Source organism: Ruditapes philippinarum, unplaced genomic scaffold (assembly GCF_026571515.1).
Source record: "Ruditapes philippinarum isolate M1 unplaced genomic scaffold, ASM2657151v2 ctg9654_1_1_1_1, whole genome shotgun sequence".
Lineage (NCBI taxonomy): Eukaryota > Metazoa > Mollusca > Bivalvia > Venerida > Veneridae > Ruditapes > Ruditapes philippinarum.
In genome coordinates this window covers 1-18,467 of record NW_026858122.1, presented here as the reverse complement: position 1 = coordinate 18,467, position 18,467 = coordinate 1, and the positions used below count along the sequence as shown (strand labels likewise).

The window sequence follows — 18,467 nt, the reverse complement described above, 5'->3', positions numbered from 1 at the left end:
TTACAAACAAAACCAGATAAGCACAATAACAGTTCGGGCTGCAGTTACAGTTCTATCACAATTACAGTTCTTGCCCAATAATTACACTTCTTGCACAGTTATAGTTCTTATACAATTACAGTTCTTGCAGCACAATTTCAGTTCTTGTAAAATTGCAGTTCTTGCGCAATTACAGTTCTTGCTCAATAATTAGTTCTTGCCAAAAAATTACAGTTACAGTTCTTGTTGTCACATCAGTTTTTGCACAATTACAGTTCTTGCACAATTACAGTTCTTGCACAATTACAGTTCTTTCACAATTACAGTTCTTTCACAATTACAGTTCTATAACAATTACAGTTCTGTCACAATTATAGTTTTGTCACAATTATAGTTCTGTCACAATTATTTTTCTATCACAATTACAGTTCTAGCACAGTACGTGTCATTCTTGTACAATAACAGTACTGTCACAATAACAGTTCTTGTACAATTACAGATTTAGCCATTTAGAACAATTAAAGCTTTAGCACAATTAAAATGTAATTAGTTCTAAAAAAAATTACCATTTTAGCACAAGTACAGGGTTAAAGGCACATTATGCCTTAGAAATAAATATTTTTTTCAGTCATTTAAGAAAGATCAATCATGAGATTTATAAAGTTTCAATAATGGTTTCAGAGCATGTAAGATGTTTACCACCTAAAGAAAGTAGTTCTGAATGTTAAAATATTTTCTTTAAAAAGCAGCAAAATGTAAACAAAGTACTAATTTGACTTCCATACAAAATACTAAATCACTATGAGTCTTTAAATTGTTAATAGGCAACGGTCTTAATATGTGAATCAGGTTATTGGTAAATGAGTAACATTTTTGAGGCTATAACAAATGTAACAGGAAACCAAAAATATTATTTTTTTGAGAATTAAAAATAAAAGCATTTATGGGGCAAAATGTGCCTTTAATAAATTAAATTTAAGAAGCATTTATTATTACCATGGTATTTTGATCTGCTGGTGGTAATGTGGAAGCTCTGTGTAGTTGACTAATCAAAGGGAGACAATCATCTATTGTTACATAGTTCAAGGAAAATGTGTGAGCCCTGGCACCCTGAAATATTGATAAAAGCTATGCTTACATAACACTTTAGTATTTAATGATCTATGTAACCTCAAAGCAGGAAACTATGGTTGTTTTTTTTTTTCAAATTCAGTGTGGGGTATACAAAATGATATAATGATGAATATAAGATGTGAGATGTGACCTCTATGACAGTGAGTACTTATATGGTTGTCTACTATACACATGCCCCTTTATTGTGTTTAGGTTTGATTGTTTGATTGGGTTTTACATCACATCGACACAGTATAGGCCATATGGCTACATTCAAGCTCTACTTGTGGAAGAAGACCTCAGGTGCCCTTCCATGCATTATTTCAGGCACAAAGGGGCACCTGAGTAGAACCTCCCAAGGTTCCATAAGCTAGCTGGATGTCTACCTCACATGAAAGAATATAAAGTCCCTGTCGGGATTTAAACCTACAGTAGTGAGGCACAAAAGTGGTTTGAAGTCAACCACCTTAACTACTATGCCATGGACGTCCCTTTATCAGGTTTAGATCCCCAAGTTTCTTTCATGTCAGGAAGCTATCAAAATAGCTTTTGGAAGGCTTTACTTTATTGTTTTATCATTCATGAAATAATGCTTCCAAGTTATGTTGAAATTTTACATGTAACATTGTGAGTGCCTCTAAAAACCTACATAGAAAAAGACAATTACTGACATTAATTTTTTAAATACCATATATCAGGAGTTTTTGCAAGTATTTAATTTTTGCTATGTTCGCCTGCACTGAATATCAGGTAAAATATATTCTCTAAATTTTCCTCCAATTTAATACGAAGATTTCACAAGATTTTGGAACTGGATTTTCTGCTTTAGATTTGCTACTCAGTTTAGTCATATATATTTTACATTGTAATACCTACAAATCAATTCATTAAATATTGATTTCCAATATTCATGGTTGTTTAAAATTAAATGTTTTTTTTGTTTGATTTTTTTATTTCTTTAAGAACATCTTAAATGACAAGAGCGAAGAAACAGGTATTTTTGTTTTCATTCATTTAAGAAAAATAAGATAATTCACACCTTGCAAGAATGTATACAAACATAAACAGCTTTACAATATCATCTTAACAATAAGGTGAAACAAGGCAATAAGTATAAAATACCAAATACATTACTTGGAAGCAATAAATCAAAAGGAAAATTGAAAAACAAATTTTTAACTTTGAAATCAATAAATCTCTGACAAAAAAGTGGTATCTCTATGACAGCAGAGAAATGCAGGGCAAAAAAGGAACATGTGCAACAAAATCACTAAAAAAAGTTTCGCTAATTTTAGATTACTGTCAAAATCATGAAATTTGATGCACGTGAAAATAACCCGATAATTTTATGGTATTGAATATAAAGAACGTGCAGAACAAATAGCACCATCGGATACCCACGGCCGAACCATTAACGTTAAAAAATTTATAAATTGTGGGATTTTTCCCAGATATAGAGTTGATAAGAGGCGTGTCAATTGAGACAGCTTTTTCATTGGTTGTCTCATGATTTCATGAGGCAATTAAACCAATCACAAAGCTCATTCTAAATAATTTTGGTAAAAAGTTTATTCTAGAAAAAATATTACTATTGTGCTGTCTGCTTATGGAATAATTTAATTTGGGAATAATTTTGCCTTCTATATTAGCAAGACACGTGAAACAGGTTTACACCATGGGCACTGCTATTTTGTTTCTGATAGTTGTTTACCTGTGCTGTCGAAGAATATAAATTTTGCTAAACATGATTTCATTGGTTGATATTTTACGCACCTGTTGCTGTATATCAACGTAATAGAATTCATTTTCCCCATGGTTGATTTCACATTATGTTACATGTTAATCAACTGTGTGTATCCAACGATGACTAATATAGATATCTTATATTAAACTATAAGCCATACCTTTATAAATACATATGGTGAAATAATACTGTCCTTTTTCATTTCTGTGTAAACATCAGAAGATATTGTTAAAGCTTTGTCATTTAGCCTGAAATATAAATATATTAATTATGCTTTACGAATAATTTTGATTTGGACAACTCAAGGATTTCTTTTAAATTTTGACTTTTCTATCTTTTATACATGAATACAACTGCTATTTCTCATTATATGTAAAAGGTCTGTGTGTTATGGTATCCAGACATTGCAGCCCAGCCCCCACCAGCCCCCTCCCCTTAAATTGGCCCCCAGACATTTGCCATTTTTTGAAGTGGCCGACATTTGCCCCATCATATCTTTAGAAGGGGCAAACATCTGCACCCTAAAATTTTTGAAGGGTGGACATTTACTCTGCTGTATTAAAAGAAATTTAAGGCAGACTGGCCATGCCAATAGCAGTCCCTAGATGAGTAGTCCCACATGTTAAAAATTCAGCCATGCATACATAGCGCCATCTATAAACATGGCAAACTGACCTATATGTTATAATTCTTTAATCACCGACTTACAAGTAAACTTTCATGGATACTTAAATTTTGATGGATACAGGTATATATGCAACAGACAATACATGTATCAGTAAAACAAATCAGAGGGAGTTAGTCATTTTTATTCTTACTAATTTATGATCATATTAAGTACAAGGGTACCCAAGAGCACCACTCTAATCTAATTTTACAAAAATAAATATATCAATCAACTTGACTGTACTGCATTACAAGCAAAATTGTTGTTAGTTAAAAAAAAGAGTACCTGGAGTAAAGATCACCTGCATATTCATCAATATTTGTTGTGTTTTTAAGAGATATCTGTAAAAAAAAAGGTGAACATGTTAAATTTCAAAACAGAAGTATTTATATGTACAAGTCATTGCATGTTTGTTTTGCTTAATAAAATTCAGGCATTGAAAAATATTTTCAGGGTCACTCATCCTGCAGGACGAGCTGCTTCTAAATCCAGGCACCATTTTTCTAGTCGTGCTGCATCAAATTATCTTAAAATTCTATTTATAATTACAAGCGGGCAAATGGAATTTTTGAACTCTGAAATTACAGATTTAACTTATAATTAAAATGACTGGGTTTACCAGAAGCATTTAAAGATGTAAATTGTAAATCATTGAAAATTTATCAGTGTTCCAAATGTTGTGCAACAGGACTCCATATTGATTTTAAACTGACCAATTGATCCAGTTTAAAAGGCAGTAGAGTGTGAAGGTCATTAACAATAATGCAAGCTTCTAAGCAACACCTTCATGAGTTGTCAATTTAGTTTTAAAACATTTGGAATGACACAAAAATTAAACAATGTGTAATGCAGACATGGTTTTAAAAATGAATAAAGTGCATAGGAATGAAAACTATATAACACCTCAGTGCATAGGAATGAAAACTATATATTAAAGCCTAAGTGCATAGGAATGAAAACTATATAAAGCCTAAGTGCATAGGAATGAAAACTATATGAAGCTTAAGTGCATAGGAATGAAAACTATATAAAGCTTAAGTGCATAGGAATGAAAACTATATAAAGCCTAAGTGCATAGGAATGAAAACTATATAAAGCCTAAGTGCAAAGAAATGAAAACTATATAAAGCCTAAGTGCATAGGAATGAAAACTATATAAAGCCTAAGTGCATAGAAATGAAAACTATATAAAGCCTAAGTGCATAGGAATGAAAACTATATAAAGCTTAAGTGCATAGGAATGAAAACTATATAAAGCCTAAGTGCATAGGAATGAAAACTATATAAAGCCTAAGTGCATAGGAATGAAAACTATATAAAGCTTAAGTGCATAGGAATGAAGACTATATAAAGCCTAAGTGCATAGGAATGAAAACTATATAAAGCTTAAGTGCATAGGAATGAAAACTAGATAAAGCTTAAGTGCATAGGAATGAAGACTATATAAAGCCTAAGTGCATAGGAATGAAAACTATATAAAGCCTAAATGCATAGGAATGAAAACTATATAAAGCTTAAGTGCATAGGAATGAAGACTATATAAAGCCTAAGTGCATAGGAATGAAGACTAGATAAAGCCTAAGTGCATAGGAATGAAAACTATATAAAGCTTAAGTGCATAGGAATGAACACTAGATAAAGCCTAAGTGCATAGGAATGAAAACTATATAAAGCTTAAGTGCATAGGAATGAAGACTATATAAAGCTTAAGTGCATAGGAATGAAAACTAGATAAAGCTTAAGTGCATAGGAATGAAGACTATATAAAGCCTAAGTGCATAGGAATGAAAACTATATAAAGCCTAAGTGCATAGGAATGAAAACTATATAAAGCTTAAGTGTATAGGAATGAAAACTGTATAAAGCTTAAGTGCATAGGATTGAAAACTATATAAAGCTTAAGTGCATAGGAATGAGAACTATATAAAGCCTAAGTGCATAGGAATGCTCATCCTTTTCTTTCAATGGCCAACATAAAAAGTAAGTGTGAAAGGATATGAACTAAAGGGCAATATAAGCACTTTTTAGTATAAATTTAGCAAAACTAATTTTTTTCACTAAAAATCTTGTCTATTGAAACTCACTTTAATTACAGGGAACTGCTCTTCCTTTGGAACAAACACAACTGATTTAGAACAAATCTTCAAGTGACCTCTTTGTTGACTGAAATAGACAGATTAGTTATTATGATATGCATTTAAAACTTTTTCTTTTTGTTTGGTATTCCCTGCAAGCCAGTAAAATAGTGAATGAATTCAAAGTATATGAATATGAGTATGCACGTTCCTTACTCTCCAAGTGAAAATAATTGTATTTTCACCAGAAAGAATTACTCTACTTTCACCGGAAAACTTAGAAAACTTAGATTTATAATAAAAGAAAGGCATAATGGTTATTCAACATAGAAAACAAGTGGCATCATATGTTCCCTGTTTTTGTTTGGTTTCACTGTGCACCTATACAACTAAGATCATATGGCGCCGAAACAGGAAAGATGATTTTGGCGAATGTCAAGAGCAACACTATGGGTCAAAACCTGAGACATCACCTATTGGATCAAACTGATACATAGACTCTTTAGTCACCTCTTGCACAGGGGATACAAGGTGGCTGCAATTCTGATGCCTCAAATCTTCGAGGCGTTACCCCTCAGCCACAATTCGTGGGAATTTATTTTACAAGAAATGAATTTTGTTTTAATTTTTCAAAAAAATAAAAATTTTTAAATTATAAAAAAAACCAATTTTTAAAAAAAATTAAATTAAAAGAAAAAGTGGGGAAAAAAAAAACTTTTTAAACTCTAAATGTGGTGAAAACTTTAGCTAATTGATAAAAAATTTTTTATTTAAATTAATTGCTTGGGAATTTAAAAAAATAAAGTTAAGGCAAAATGAAAATATAAGGCCCCAATTTTTCATTTAAAGTTCCTTTTCTTTCATAACTACAAAAAATGTAGTTAAAAAAGGGCAAGAAATCCATTATAAAATAACCAAATTACAAAATACATTTTTGATCAAATTCCCTAAATATTAACCAAAATTGCCCCCTTTAACAAAAAAAATGTTTTAAACAAAAAAGGGTTTTTTTACTGAATACAATTATATTATAAGAATTATAAACTCTTTTATTCCCTGAACAGTAAATATGTATTTTTTCCCAAATTATTAAATAAAAAAAATTAATGGTTTTTACCCATATAAGGGGGTTTTTCAAAAAATTTAAAACTAATTACATTCCAGAAATTGTTTTAAAAGTCTTTGCAAAAATCTATGTAAATTTTCCCAAAATTTAAAGGGGGGGCTGTTTTAAATTTTTTTAAGCCCTAAATTTTAATTCTTAAAAAATTTTGAAAACCAAATATTATTTACAGGAATTTTTAAAGAAAAACAAAAATTTATTAAAAAAGGGCAAGTTACACCATAAAAACTTAGGTGGCAATATTTTGTTTTTGTTTTTCACTTGAAACAAATAATTTGCTTTTGGATCAAACAAAATATAAAAGTAAAACATTGTAAAAGGGAAATTTCTTCTTTGTCAAACGTTTCTTTTTTTATCACTTCTTGTACAAAGGATAAAACATTTTTTTTAAAATTTAGGGAAATTCCCTTCAGGCGAAACCCCCTTTCAACATTTTTAAGGGATTTTTTTTAAAAAGGACACAAGGATATTTTTAGTTTTTTTTTTAAAAAAACCCCTAATTAAAAAATTTTTAAATTTTTGTCTCCAAAAAATGGAAAATTAAAAAACCTATCTAAAAAACTTAAACTTTTTTTTTCTCTTGGATAAACTTTGGAGATTACAACTCCAAAATTTCAAAAAAAATCCCTGGTTAAACAAAAGGCTAATTTTAGTAAATAAGAACTAAAACAACAAAATTTTTCCCCGGGAGGTTTTTGAATTAATTTTAGAAATAAAATGTTTTTAACTTGGAGGTTAAATTGAATCAAGAAAAATTTTAAAAGCAAAAAGAAAAGGGTAGCTTTTCCCGTAATGACCCCCCGGGTAAAATTAATTATAAACCCTCAATGTTTTTTTCAAATTTCGTAATGTTTTCCTTTAGAAATAAAATAAATACAATTTTTTTTAAATTTTCCCTCCCCAACTTTTTTTCTTAAACATCATTTAAAAACCCAATTTTTTTTAATTGAAATTATCGCCTTAATTTTTAAATTTAAAAAATTTTTATTAACCATTATAATTTAAAAACAATTTTTTTCCTTTTGGGTTTTTTGGGTTATTTATATTGGGTTAAAAACCCCAAAAAATTTATTTCCATTTTTTGCCTAAAATTCTTTAAAAATCGATGTTTTAAAAAAGATGATCAATTTCAAAGAAATGTTACAAATCATTGCTCAGTTAAATTTAATTTCTTCACAAACCCTTGCTTTAATGATAGACAAAATTTAGAAACTTTAACGTACAAAAATAAAAAGTTAAGGTTTACAGTACGGTTTCAGTACCTGTTCTTTTTGGGACCTTTTGGGGGATTTTCTAGGCCCTCCAATTTCTAATTTAAATACTAAAAATTAACCTGAGGTTTGGCAATTAAGTTAAGACTCAAAATCTGTGATATGACATAATTAATTTTTTTTCATTTACTGGTAGTTCCCAAAACTTGGAAATTTTTAAATTGTTTAAATCCACCCCCGTTTTATATTGGACCCGATTTAAACGGTCACTCAAATTTAAATTTTTTCACAAAACTGCTCTGGCTTTTGTTTATCATTAATCAGTTAATATCAACTGAAATGGGGGCGGATAAATCGGCCTCAAAATTTCTTCATATATGTGCTGAAATTTTCATAAATTACACAGATAAAGACATCAACAAATTGATGAAAAGCTCATTCTTCATAACAATAAACTGTCACCTCTCGTTTTGAATTCCTTGACTCTGAAAGATCGCCATCTAAACAGTACATTTGACAACAGTTTTCATCTGAAAATGAAAGTAGACATTTACTTCCGGTAGTTGAACACCACTAAATGTTTTCCATCTCTTTACATAGTAAGGATTTAGATCTACTGCATATATTTAGTCTCTGATTTTGAAAGATTTATTTTTATCGCTGTTTTCTCACAACTTATATACATATAACTGCCACGTGCATTAATGGTGTACTGAGTGAACCGTATTCACATTGGGTAAACTCATCTACTTCCTGTGCTCGCAAGAAATTTCACAAATTGAATTGTACTAGCTTAGTATAGATTTGCGATGAATGATACAGCGATTACCATTATAAAATTTGCTCAATAGGTTCTATACAGTAGGGATTAATGAGAAGCGGTAATCAAACACTGACAAATTAAGGAAATATTTCAATAAACCAGTAGTATGTACAGTTAAAATAGATGTAAATAAGATAAATGCTATCTATGTTTCTAGCTGAAACTAGCTAGCGCTATACATGTGCGTATATTACTATATATTGAATTATTATTATTCCTATAAAAGTTTCCAAAAAACATACATGTACCAAAACTGCTGGTTTACATGCTAACTTGGCCGGATAAACTCTTCTAAAATCCAAAGCATAAGATGAATATTGAAACAGGTTGACAGAAAACAACGTGTATTGAAACAGGTATACATGTATAATTATATTAATTCTATATAATAATAACTTATATGTATACCTGATTGAAAACATATCAAATAAAAACACGAAGTACAGGTTATTATGACTTGTGAAAAAATGAAAAGAATCAACTTCATCACTCAGATTTAACAATGATTAGCAAACGTGTATATTTAAAAAAAATCACAGGGGAAAAACGAGAAATGAATGACACATTGCATTTAAGATTTATTATATGCGTCATGCAGTCATTTGCATCCATGGCAATACCCCAAACGAATTGTGGACACTTTAAACTTCAAATCTCTGGTAAATGTCCCGACTTTCATGGACAGTCCACACTAAAAGCCCCAGAACTACAATAATTATTAGAACACAAAAAGTTATCCGCCGATTTTGGCGCCAAAACAAAACCGCCGCATTAACAGGGCATAACGGTTCACGCTGATTTTCGCACTTCCTCGAACATGTAACAAGTGGTACAAAGTCAATATTTATTATCTGGTGCATTACAATAGCAATAAATATAAACATGTGTATATAGACCGTGAGCCTACATATACAATAAAAACATTCTGCTTTAAACATATGTCTACTATAATGGTAAACTATATATATAGTGAGAATAGACACTACAATTATATAAATACGAATACAAGCGAAAATGATTAACTAGCTGATGCTCATATATATTGAATTATATCAGAAATATGTCGTTAGTTAACAGTTTTGATTTACATGTACGCCACAATATATATTTGTTGCTGAATATTTGAAGGATCCACTCTTCCCGGTTGCATATTATATCAGCTTACTTGAGATGAAGAGACGTCCGCGACTTCGAACCATTTGCCCTTCACTGTAGATTCTTTTATGTGAGGAAGTTTTCGAGCTAGCTTACGGAATGTTGGTTATTCTACTGAGGTGTCCGCTCGCACACGACTTTAAATAACGTCTAAAATAACGTACGGAGGGGGACTTAGAGCTTCCTCCATCAGTAAAGCTGGGAAGTCGCCATATGATCTTTAAAGTGTCGATCGATGTGACTGAGATAAACCTCAGGCGTAGAAAGAGGATTAATACGAACAGATTTCTCTTGAACTATTTTATTATTCACATAAAAATTAAATGTAAACACGAGAAATAGAATACAAAACAAGTATCTGATGTTATAAATTGATTAGAATCGTCACGGAATTGTTGTCAAAGAGCGCGATAGCTTTTTAGAGCCTCGCCTTCTTTTCATCTTAACTTTAAATACCTGATAAATCCTGTTACATAAACAACTTGACATTTTATATCCATGCAAATTCCTAAGTTATATGTTAGATATATATAGTGCATTGTTATTGGTCGTTATGTGTATCTACAAACGGATACAAACGGTGACAAAATAAAAAAAATTCTAACTGCTTGTTATCCACGAATCCCGATTCAAGTACTAGTAATGCCAACACATCATTTATTTCAATACATGTAAATAGCGGAACCAATTCTACGTGCATTTTTTTGTTTGAACATTTGTTGAGTAAGTAACCTCTCACAGTTTTTATTATTTATAATTGTTATTATTATTTATTAATATTCTTATTCCCATTATTTATTTATTTATTATTATTATTATTATTATTATTATTATTTTTATAAGCGGAGCGGAGGCCTAGTGGTTAAGGTGTCTGCCTCCCAACCCAGAGATCATGGGTTCCAGCCCTACACGGGTCATGACCATGGTTGGTTCCAGTAACTGGACACGAAAGTGATTAATTTAAGTCGCAAGAACTTATTCCGCAATTGAGCTAGAATAAATATGTTTTAAGTAATTTTCGCTCTTAAAGCCTTCAGATTCATGCTAATTTTCAAGAAAATTTTAAAAGGCATTTATTAAAGTAATAAAATATTATGAATTGAACATGCTGCTTTTATATAGTAGAACGTACGTATATTTAAAATCTCTGCTACTAATAACCTGTTCAAATAAAAAAATATTTTCTGACAGGAAATGAATATGTCAGATCCCAATCTTATCCCGCAAATATCGTGACTGGTTTGTGATAAATACTTTGGCGTACACGGCCGATGCAGTTCTATATCGATCCGTAAAGCTCCGAGACTTTTCGCTTAATTAATTAAATTTTGCGTGATTGCAAGAACCCGCCCATAAGCTTATATCATCAATTTCGAAGCGTACCTCATATACAAGCATTCAACAATCAATATTCTATTCTACGTAATTTCAAGATCAAGAGTTGCGAATTACTGTGAAATATAGCTTTCTTGTAAGAATTTCTTTTTTTTTCTTTTTTATTCACAGGGTGAGAAAAATGTGTAGCCTAGCTGACAGGGAATCAATTGAATAGCATTTCATTCTTTTTATTCTTTTTTATTCACAATTGTTGTTTTAATCATAAATGAAAAGCGTTGACTCATTATGATTCTACTCTGTTCACGATTGAATAGCGTTTTCTTCGTATTTGTCTATAGAAATAATTTACTTTGTTTAACAAGTACATGTATATATGCATATCATATTCATATGGCTTATATCTTTCTATCTTAAGAAGCAATTTGTGAAGGTTTAAAGACAAAAAAAAGACAAAATCTATGAAGACAAACACTTTTATTAGTATTAGCAATATTCAAAGGATCTGTCTCGTATACATCCAATTATCGTCGGTACTATAATGAATATACAAAAAAAAAACAAAAAAAAACAACAACAAAAAAAAAAACGGTTTAGACATTTCATCGGGTTCATCTACACGAATTACGATATCAACTTCACGAATTCACGATTTATTTTCAACTTCATTATGAGGAAATCAAGATGAAATCGCGAATTCACGAAGTTGGAATCGTGAATTCGGGAAATTGAAATCGTGAATTCGGGAAATTGAAATCGTGAATTCGGGAAATTGAAATCGTGAATTCGTGAAGTTGAAATCGAGAATTTATGAAGTTGAAATCGTGATTCATGAAAATGAAATAGTAAATTCATGAACTTGAAATCGTGAAGTTGAAATTGTAAATTCACGGAGATGAAAAGTCGTAACCGTTCTTTCCTATTAATTAGACTCACTCTTCGCGAAAGATAATTTTACGAAATCATATGTTTTACAGTCTTTTGCAATATATAAATATAATGAAAAATTCTTTGCACACGCATTCACCAGGCGTCTTTTTTAACGACAGCGGACTTTGTGTTTCTCCTGGTAAAATAATTAGTTATTTTTTCCTAAATTTTATAAAAACATATTTGAAATCTCATAACATGCAAAACCATTTACCACATTTGCTAAGATTCATTTTTTTTGTGTCAAATTACATGTAATTATGATCATCATATTTAAGGAACGGCCATAATCGGTGGCTGCCATGTTTTACCAGAAGGCACGACCGACAATAATTAAAGCTATCTTATTTCGTTCGAGAACTAACTTAATTGTTGACTTTGTTTTAACTTTCTTTTGAGAATATTGCGGTGTTGTTTCAGCATCCGACTGGACTTTTCGTTGTGAATTCATGAGACAAAGTTGAATTCTTTACAGATTGTAAGATGGCGTTTTATGCATTTCTAATGCAGCTGCACAATGATACCAAGGTAAGATAGTTAGATTTTTTTTGATAGCACGTAAAACAGATTTTCTGTAGAATTAAGAATTATCGAAATATACATGTGCATGTATATAAAACGTGCTTATAGCGGAATATGTGTTGTTTTCAATTATTTTTTCTCTGTGTGTCTTTTCTAATGTTGTTTTTTTTTCTTCTCTTTTTTATTGTAAGTGAAGAAATTGTAGGAACTACTGATAAATAAACGTTTTGTTTGAGCATTGTTTCTGTGATAAGAAAAACTAAATGAAAAATGCCTACTTGATCTCATTAACGTTACCTTAAAACTTTAAATCAATCGAAATTAAAAAAATCATTTTTTATAATTTATGATTTTTATTACATTCCAGGATATTTGTTCAATATTGTATTTTTTCCAAGTAAGTTCTGTCTTAAACAATCGTCTTTTCCGTGCCTTTTTACGGCAATCTTGGCCACAAAGCTAAAAAGGTATCTTTTGTGTTTATATTAAAAGCTATTTTATATAATTTTCTATTTTTTTTTGCTTAACCTAACTCGGAATTGTCTATGAATTTCTAATAAATTTCTATGTATGGCGCTTTGTTTTTTTGCCCTACGCAGATTGCGCATGCGCGAGAAAATACTCATTCCGGTCAATTTTTCATAGCAACGGACTGCGTCGTAGAAAGGTCTATTGACGACCTTTATCTCAAAACTTGTAATGTCTTTTTGCAGTTGTCTTCCGATGATTCTAATATCCTAACTAGTCCAGTGTTTTTTTAAGATACTGTATGTTTCAAATTAGGATTTGAATATAATTATTCTTCTAAAACAATTTTCAAATATCCAAGAATATAATTAATATGTACTGCAAATATTTATTCGCATTATAAGTAATTATTAAGATATATGCATTCATTTCTTATTGAAAAATTTGGCTTTGACTTTATCAAAAATAAATTTTTAATTATCTCCCTTTATTAACATGAAATGTAAATTCGGTAATATCTTTACAAATAATGCTTTTTTGGAACTTACAACATTGATAAATCTTCTTTTGAGCATCATATTTATGATATAAAACCATAAAAAATAGAGTTACGTACAGTATATTTAAAGTGTCTGCCGACGGTTTAGATCGCGCGACTATTACAACTTAAATTGTCTTTTTTACAGTTGTCTATCGATGATTTGGATCACATGACTCTTATATCCGAAGTCGGCGGTGCAATGTCTATGGTATGCTGTGTCCTAATTCTCAGTCTTCTTTGCTTATTACCGTAAGTAACGTTTTCTCTATTATAAGCGCCATTATCTATGGTATATTGTCAAATTGCATAGTGCCGTATTTTGTTTATAATAATTAAGCGCCCTTTACTCATTGTCAAATTGCAATTCCTATAATAAGCGCTCTTTATTATTTGCCAAGTACCGTATTTCTTATAATAAGTCCCTATTACTATGGTATACTCTAAAATTGCTATAACTTACACAAACGTCTTGCTATGTACCGTGTTGTTATAAAAGGCGCCCTGAACTAAGATACTACTTGCTAATAATTGTTTATTTAATATCCAAATAAATTATAAAAGACTATGTCCTAAATCAAAGCAAGATAAATACACAGAACACAAAACACGCATCAAAGCGAATTAAATGCAAAAATAATAAAATAAACCAGACAGAAATAATGTTTCGTGTGAACAGCACTTGATAGCATCCCAGTACGACAGATAGCCAAGAAGCAGTTCTAACTTTGAGAAAAAAATCAAAATCATTCTTAAATTGAGAAAACTAATACAAAATGTACATGTATAATTTATTGTTTGTGTCTGTTGTCATGTTTTACGTCATGAGCCTCATTTTGCGCTGCTAAATCAAGCGGCTCTCAGCAGTTACTTCCCCTGATAAGGAACTTTATCAAAAAAAAAAATACGGGGAGATCACTGCATAGAGATTGACTAGACATATATAATAATATAGTTTGTATCTTAGTCTAATCGGTCGGATAATCATGTATGTTTGTTTCAGAATACGGAGTGATGGGATGTTCATTACAAGCAATATGTGTGTTGTTCTGATTGCCGCACAAATTTCATTTATCGGGTCAGAAAACACGGGATACCCTGAACCGGTAATAACTGAATTACCTCCCTTTTAAAGAACTCGTGACAATATACGTAATCACATTTTTTTTGAAGAATGAAAATCACTGATTTAAATTATGCAAAAACAGTGTTTGTAATTAAGTTAATTTCAACTTCATGTATCTGTACAATATTGTGCAAGTTCGTTTCTTTCAATGAGAAAGTTTCCAGTTCTCGCCAGACAGCATTCTTTAAGTAAATTTTTAAACATTAACCGCACATTTTCCAAGACATAACATTAGTAAATGCAATAAGATAATCGTATCTGGGCTAGCTAACACATTAGCAAGTTATTCAATATGCAGTGACGCTAAATTTGTTAATATATATTTTTTTAATACAGTCAATTTTTTTTTTAATGTAAACTTGCAGTAAATCAAATTTTGATATAATATTGCCACTTGAGTATAGATTTATTCAGTGTGTCTGCCAAAATATAGTGATGTCAGTCTGCTTCCAGTGATTTTTTTCTTCCTTTGCATTATATTAATCTGTCTGATTATCTTTGGTCAAATAGTGTTGCTGGCACAATCGACATGATTCATATTTTACTTATACTTTATCAGTGTTTAAAATTATTTGCTTGTTTTGAATAAGAAAAAAATGAAGTCACTCGTGTTACATTCACGTGATTTTTCAATCTCATCCAAAGGCTGTCATATTTTATAATTGATAAATACATTCTCATATTTCGTACATTATCATTATTATTATTATTATGTGATTTCCTTTTCAGTATATGTGTAAGATAGCCACTTGCGTCATTCACTACTTCTTCATGTGTGTGCATTTTTCATCGTTTGCACACGCACTCCACCTTTGGTCAAAGGTATGTCAATTACATGAACTTCTTGTTAACATTTTTCTAAAAGTCTTCTTTCCCCAAAATATTGCCAATCATCAGAGTCAATTCTTTATCAGTTTTGTTTCTGTTCTGATATCCACAACCAATTCAAAGTCTTTCTTTTTTTCTTTCTTTTGATTCGACCGTACTCAGATGAAACTACCTTGTATATATAGACACATTATGCCTCAGAAATCAATATTTTTTAAATTCTCTAGAAAAATTAATGTCAAACATGTGTTTAAAAGTTTAAAAGTGTTTGAATAATGGATTTATGGCATTTTGAATGTTAAACAACTGAATAAAGTAGCGCTATACGTACAATAATGTGTCATAAAGGTAGCAAAAGTATATCCATGCATTAGGTGAAACTTAACTTTTTCCCCTATAGTTTGCACCTATGTGTGTCGAGACATGCCGACGAAGAGGAGTGTATGTATTCACTATCTGGATTGTGCCGGCTTTAGTTGTCATTGCTACCGCAATGTTTAGCGGAGACTTGTATGCGTCGGAGGAGAGGTAAAGTTAACCTTTACGGTAAAAGACACGATTTTCAATTCTCTTTCAAAACGAATGATTTCGGAAGATTGTGCCACTTTCCGTTTCATTGTACGTTATAGAAAGTGGCGCGATGACATCGGTTGTTATGGTGGCTGATTTGATACATTGCACGTTGCGTTGTCGATAGAGACAACGCAACCTATATCGTTATCGCCTTTTCGTCTTGTCGCTAGCGACAACACGACATAGCGCCAAACGGCGATTTGTCGCGCTTTCGTCTTGTTGTCCTGTCCCTAGCGAAGCACGCCAAACGGCGCGTTGTCGTACGGCGCTATGTCGCCCTGTCGCTTGGCTTATAAGCCAATCCTTCGATTTGGCCTTTGGAGTACATCGTTAGCGACAGGACGACAAGACGAAAGTCCGTTTTGCGCTTTGTGCTGTTGTCGCTAGCGCCAACACGACGCACAAAAGCGTTCCGAATCAGCCACCATAGGTTTTTCTATCTCATAGCTCTAACATAGACGCTGTATGATCTTTATGAGTCACGGGAAGTGACGTAATAATCTGTAGGATCATGTACAATCGTAAAATTTTTAATATATTTTTTCAAAAACTGCAAAATGATACCCCGTACTTGTCTCAATGTTTTATAACTTCTGGTCCTTCGTGGTTATTGTTTTTAATATTTAAAGTGTTTGAGAGCGAATACTGCTTAAATAAACCCGATGCTAGGGGAGGTAAGAGTTGTCGCGCAATTCATAAACAAAATGATGCGAAATGTGCGCTCATTTTTATTTTTCACTGAACTCTGCTTTGTGGTTTCTCGTTGTAATATAGCCATAAGAAAACACGTTCAAAAATAATTCATATCGTCTACATTTAATTCATAATATTAATAAGAATGCAAGACCATTTTTGGTAACATTCATTGCAATATGTCTAAATAAGAAAGAGTTTTCTAAATAAAAACTTATCGTATATTGTTATATAAAATCAATACTCAATCAGATTAATTGTTCACTATCGCAACATATGCTACTAGTATTTACAATGATCATAGAAAGTTGACTTTTAACGGCATTTCTAAGTGCAACATTGTAACTGTTAAAATAATGCCAATGTACCTTATTAATACAAATGAAGTACAACTGAGATGTAGGAGTGTTGAAGTGAAAAAGAAAAAAAAAACATATCAATTTACCTTCAGGTGTTGGCTGCCATCCGAAAGAAACACGCGAATGGCGTTCCTGTTTCCTGTCTTTCTGATTCAAGTGGTAAATATATATTTTAATCATTTAATGCTAAAGATTGAATTCCGCTTTTAAAGCTGGTGCTAAGGGGTGTGAGAGAACTCGCACTTAACATTATCTCTCATAAACAGACTCAAATAAAATCGAGTCTGCAATTTTCATTTATTTTGTTTCTGCTTTTTGCTACCGCCGATGACGAGCATTTCCATACTGTAGTTTCTAATAGGCGTTTACGTCTTTTGTATGACGCACAATGGTTATCAAACGCTGCTCCGTATTGTATCGTTTGTGACGATACAATATTTTTTTTCCAAGAAAAAAAGAAAGAAATCATTGATTATCTTAAGCAATCCTTTAGTCTGACAATCATTACTAACAGCCATTAGTATAGGAACAAAACCATAACCCATTAATTATTGATATTTAGTTTTGTTTGTATAAGAATAGTCTAATTATTTCATTTTTGGTATACCTTTTATGCAAAATAGCAAGGTCTAATGGAAATGCACGTAATGTAATGTATTAATAGACTTCTAATTCTATTTACACATGTACTTCAGTTGCGGAACATATAATTTTTGCCATGGATAGCAAGGTCCAATTAAAAACATGTAATGAAATGTATAAATAGACTTTTTACTCTATTTAAACATGTAGGCCCATTTCAGTTGCGGAACGATTTAATCCCTCCATTCATTTTCAAATGATTCACCTATTTGCCCTTTTTTCTTGATTTTGTTTTGTAGTATTCTTTTGTGTTTGTTTTAGGCGAATTGGGTCCTGTTTGTCATGATACTGCGTGCGGGGATTATGTTGGACATGACAAAAGGGAAAGACAAACGAACAATTCTGAGGTAAGATTTATTCGAAATTTGCACACCGAATCTTTAAAAATTAAGCCTGTGATAGAAAAAAAAACTGTAGTTGATTTAAAGCAATTGATTTTATCTAAGTACAAATAATCACACATTGCCCTTTGGTTTATACAAATTTATTTTAGTTCGATTGTGTTGGAAGCTAAAAGCTTATTGAAACACTCTCGAATCCGTTCCTGGAAGCAACCAGTCCTA

At 31.3% G+C, this 18,467-nt stretch overlaps 2 protein-coding genes across 2 annotated transcripts in view; one reads left to right on the top strand and one right to left on the bottom strand.

Annotated features, from left to right (window-relative positions):
• The window catches only part of LOC132752178 (protein FAN-like), a gene marked incomplete at its 3' end in the record, with an annotated part of 33,066 nt that extends 22,986 nt beyond the window's left edge, over positions 1–10,080 (bottom strand). Inside the window, exons 1-5 of the mRNA XM_060742471.1 lie at positions 10,055–10,080; positions 5,588–5,666; positions 3,789–3,844; positions 2,997–3,084; positions 976–1,089 (exon numbers count right to left, since the gene is read on the bottom strand). Coding sequence (XP_060598454.1) covers positions 976–1,089; positions 2,997–3,084; positions 3,789–3,844; positions 5,588–5,666; positions 10,055–10,080 — 363 coding nt within the window. The remainder of the gene's footprint in view (positions 1–975; positions 1,090–2,996; positions 3,085–3,788; positions 3,845–5,587; positions 5,667–10,054) is intronic.
• Positions 10,081–12,260: 2,180 nt separating this feature from the next.
• LOC132752179 (adhesion G-protein coupled receptor D1-like) lies at positions 12,261–18,251 on the top strand (the record flags this gene model as incomplete). The annotated part of the gene is given in 8 exon segments (XM_060742472.1): positions 12,261–12,294; positions 12,631–12,683; positions 13,832–13,935; positions 14,687–14,789; positions 15,539–15,631; positions 16,038–16,165; positions 17,355–17,421; positions 18,166–18,251. Coding segments are annotated over 7 exon segments (626 nt in total), but the record flags the coding sequence as incomplete, so codon positions are not given.
• Positions 18,252–18,467: the final 216 nt, after the last annotated feature.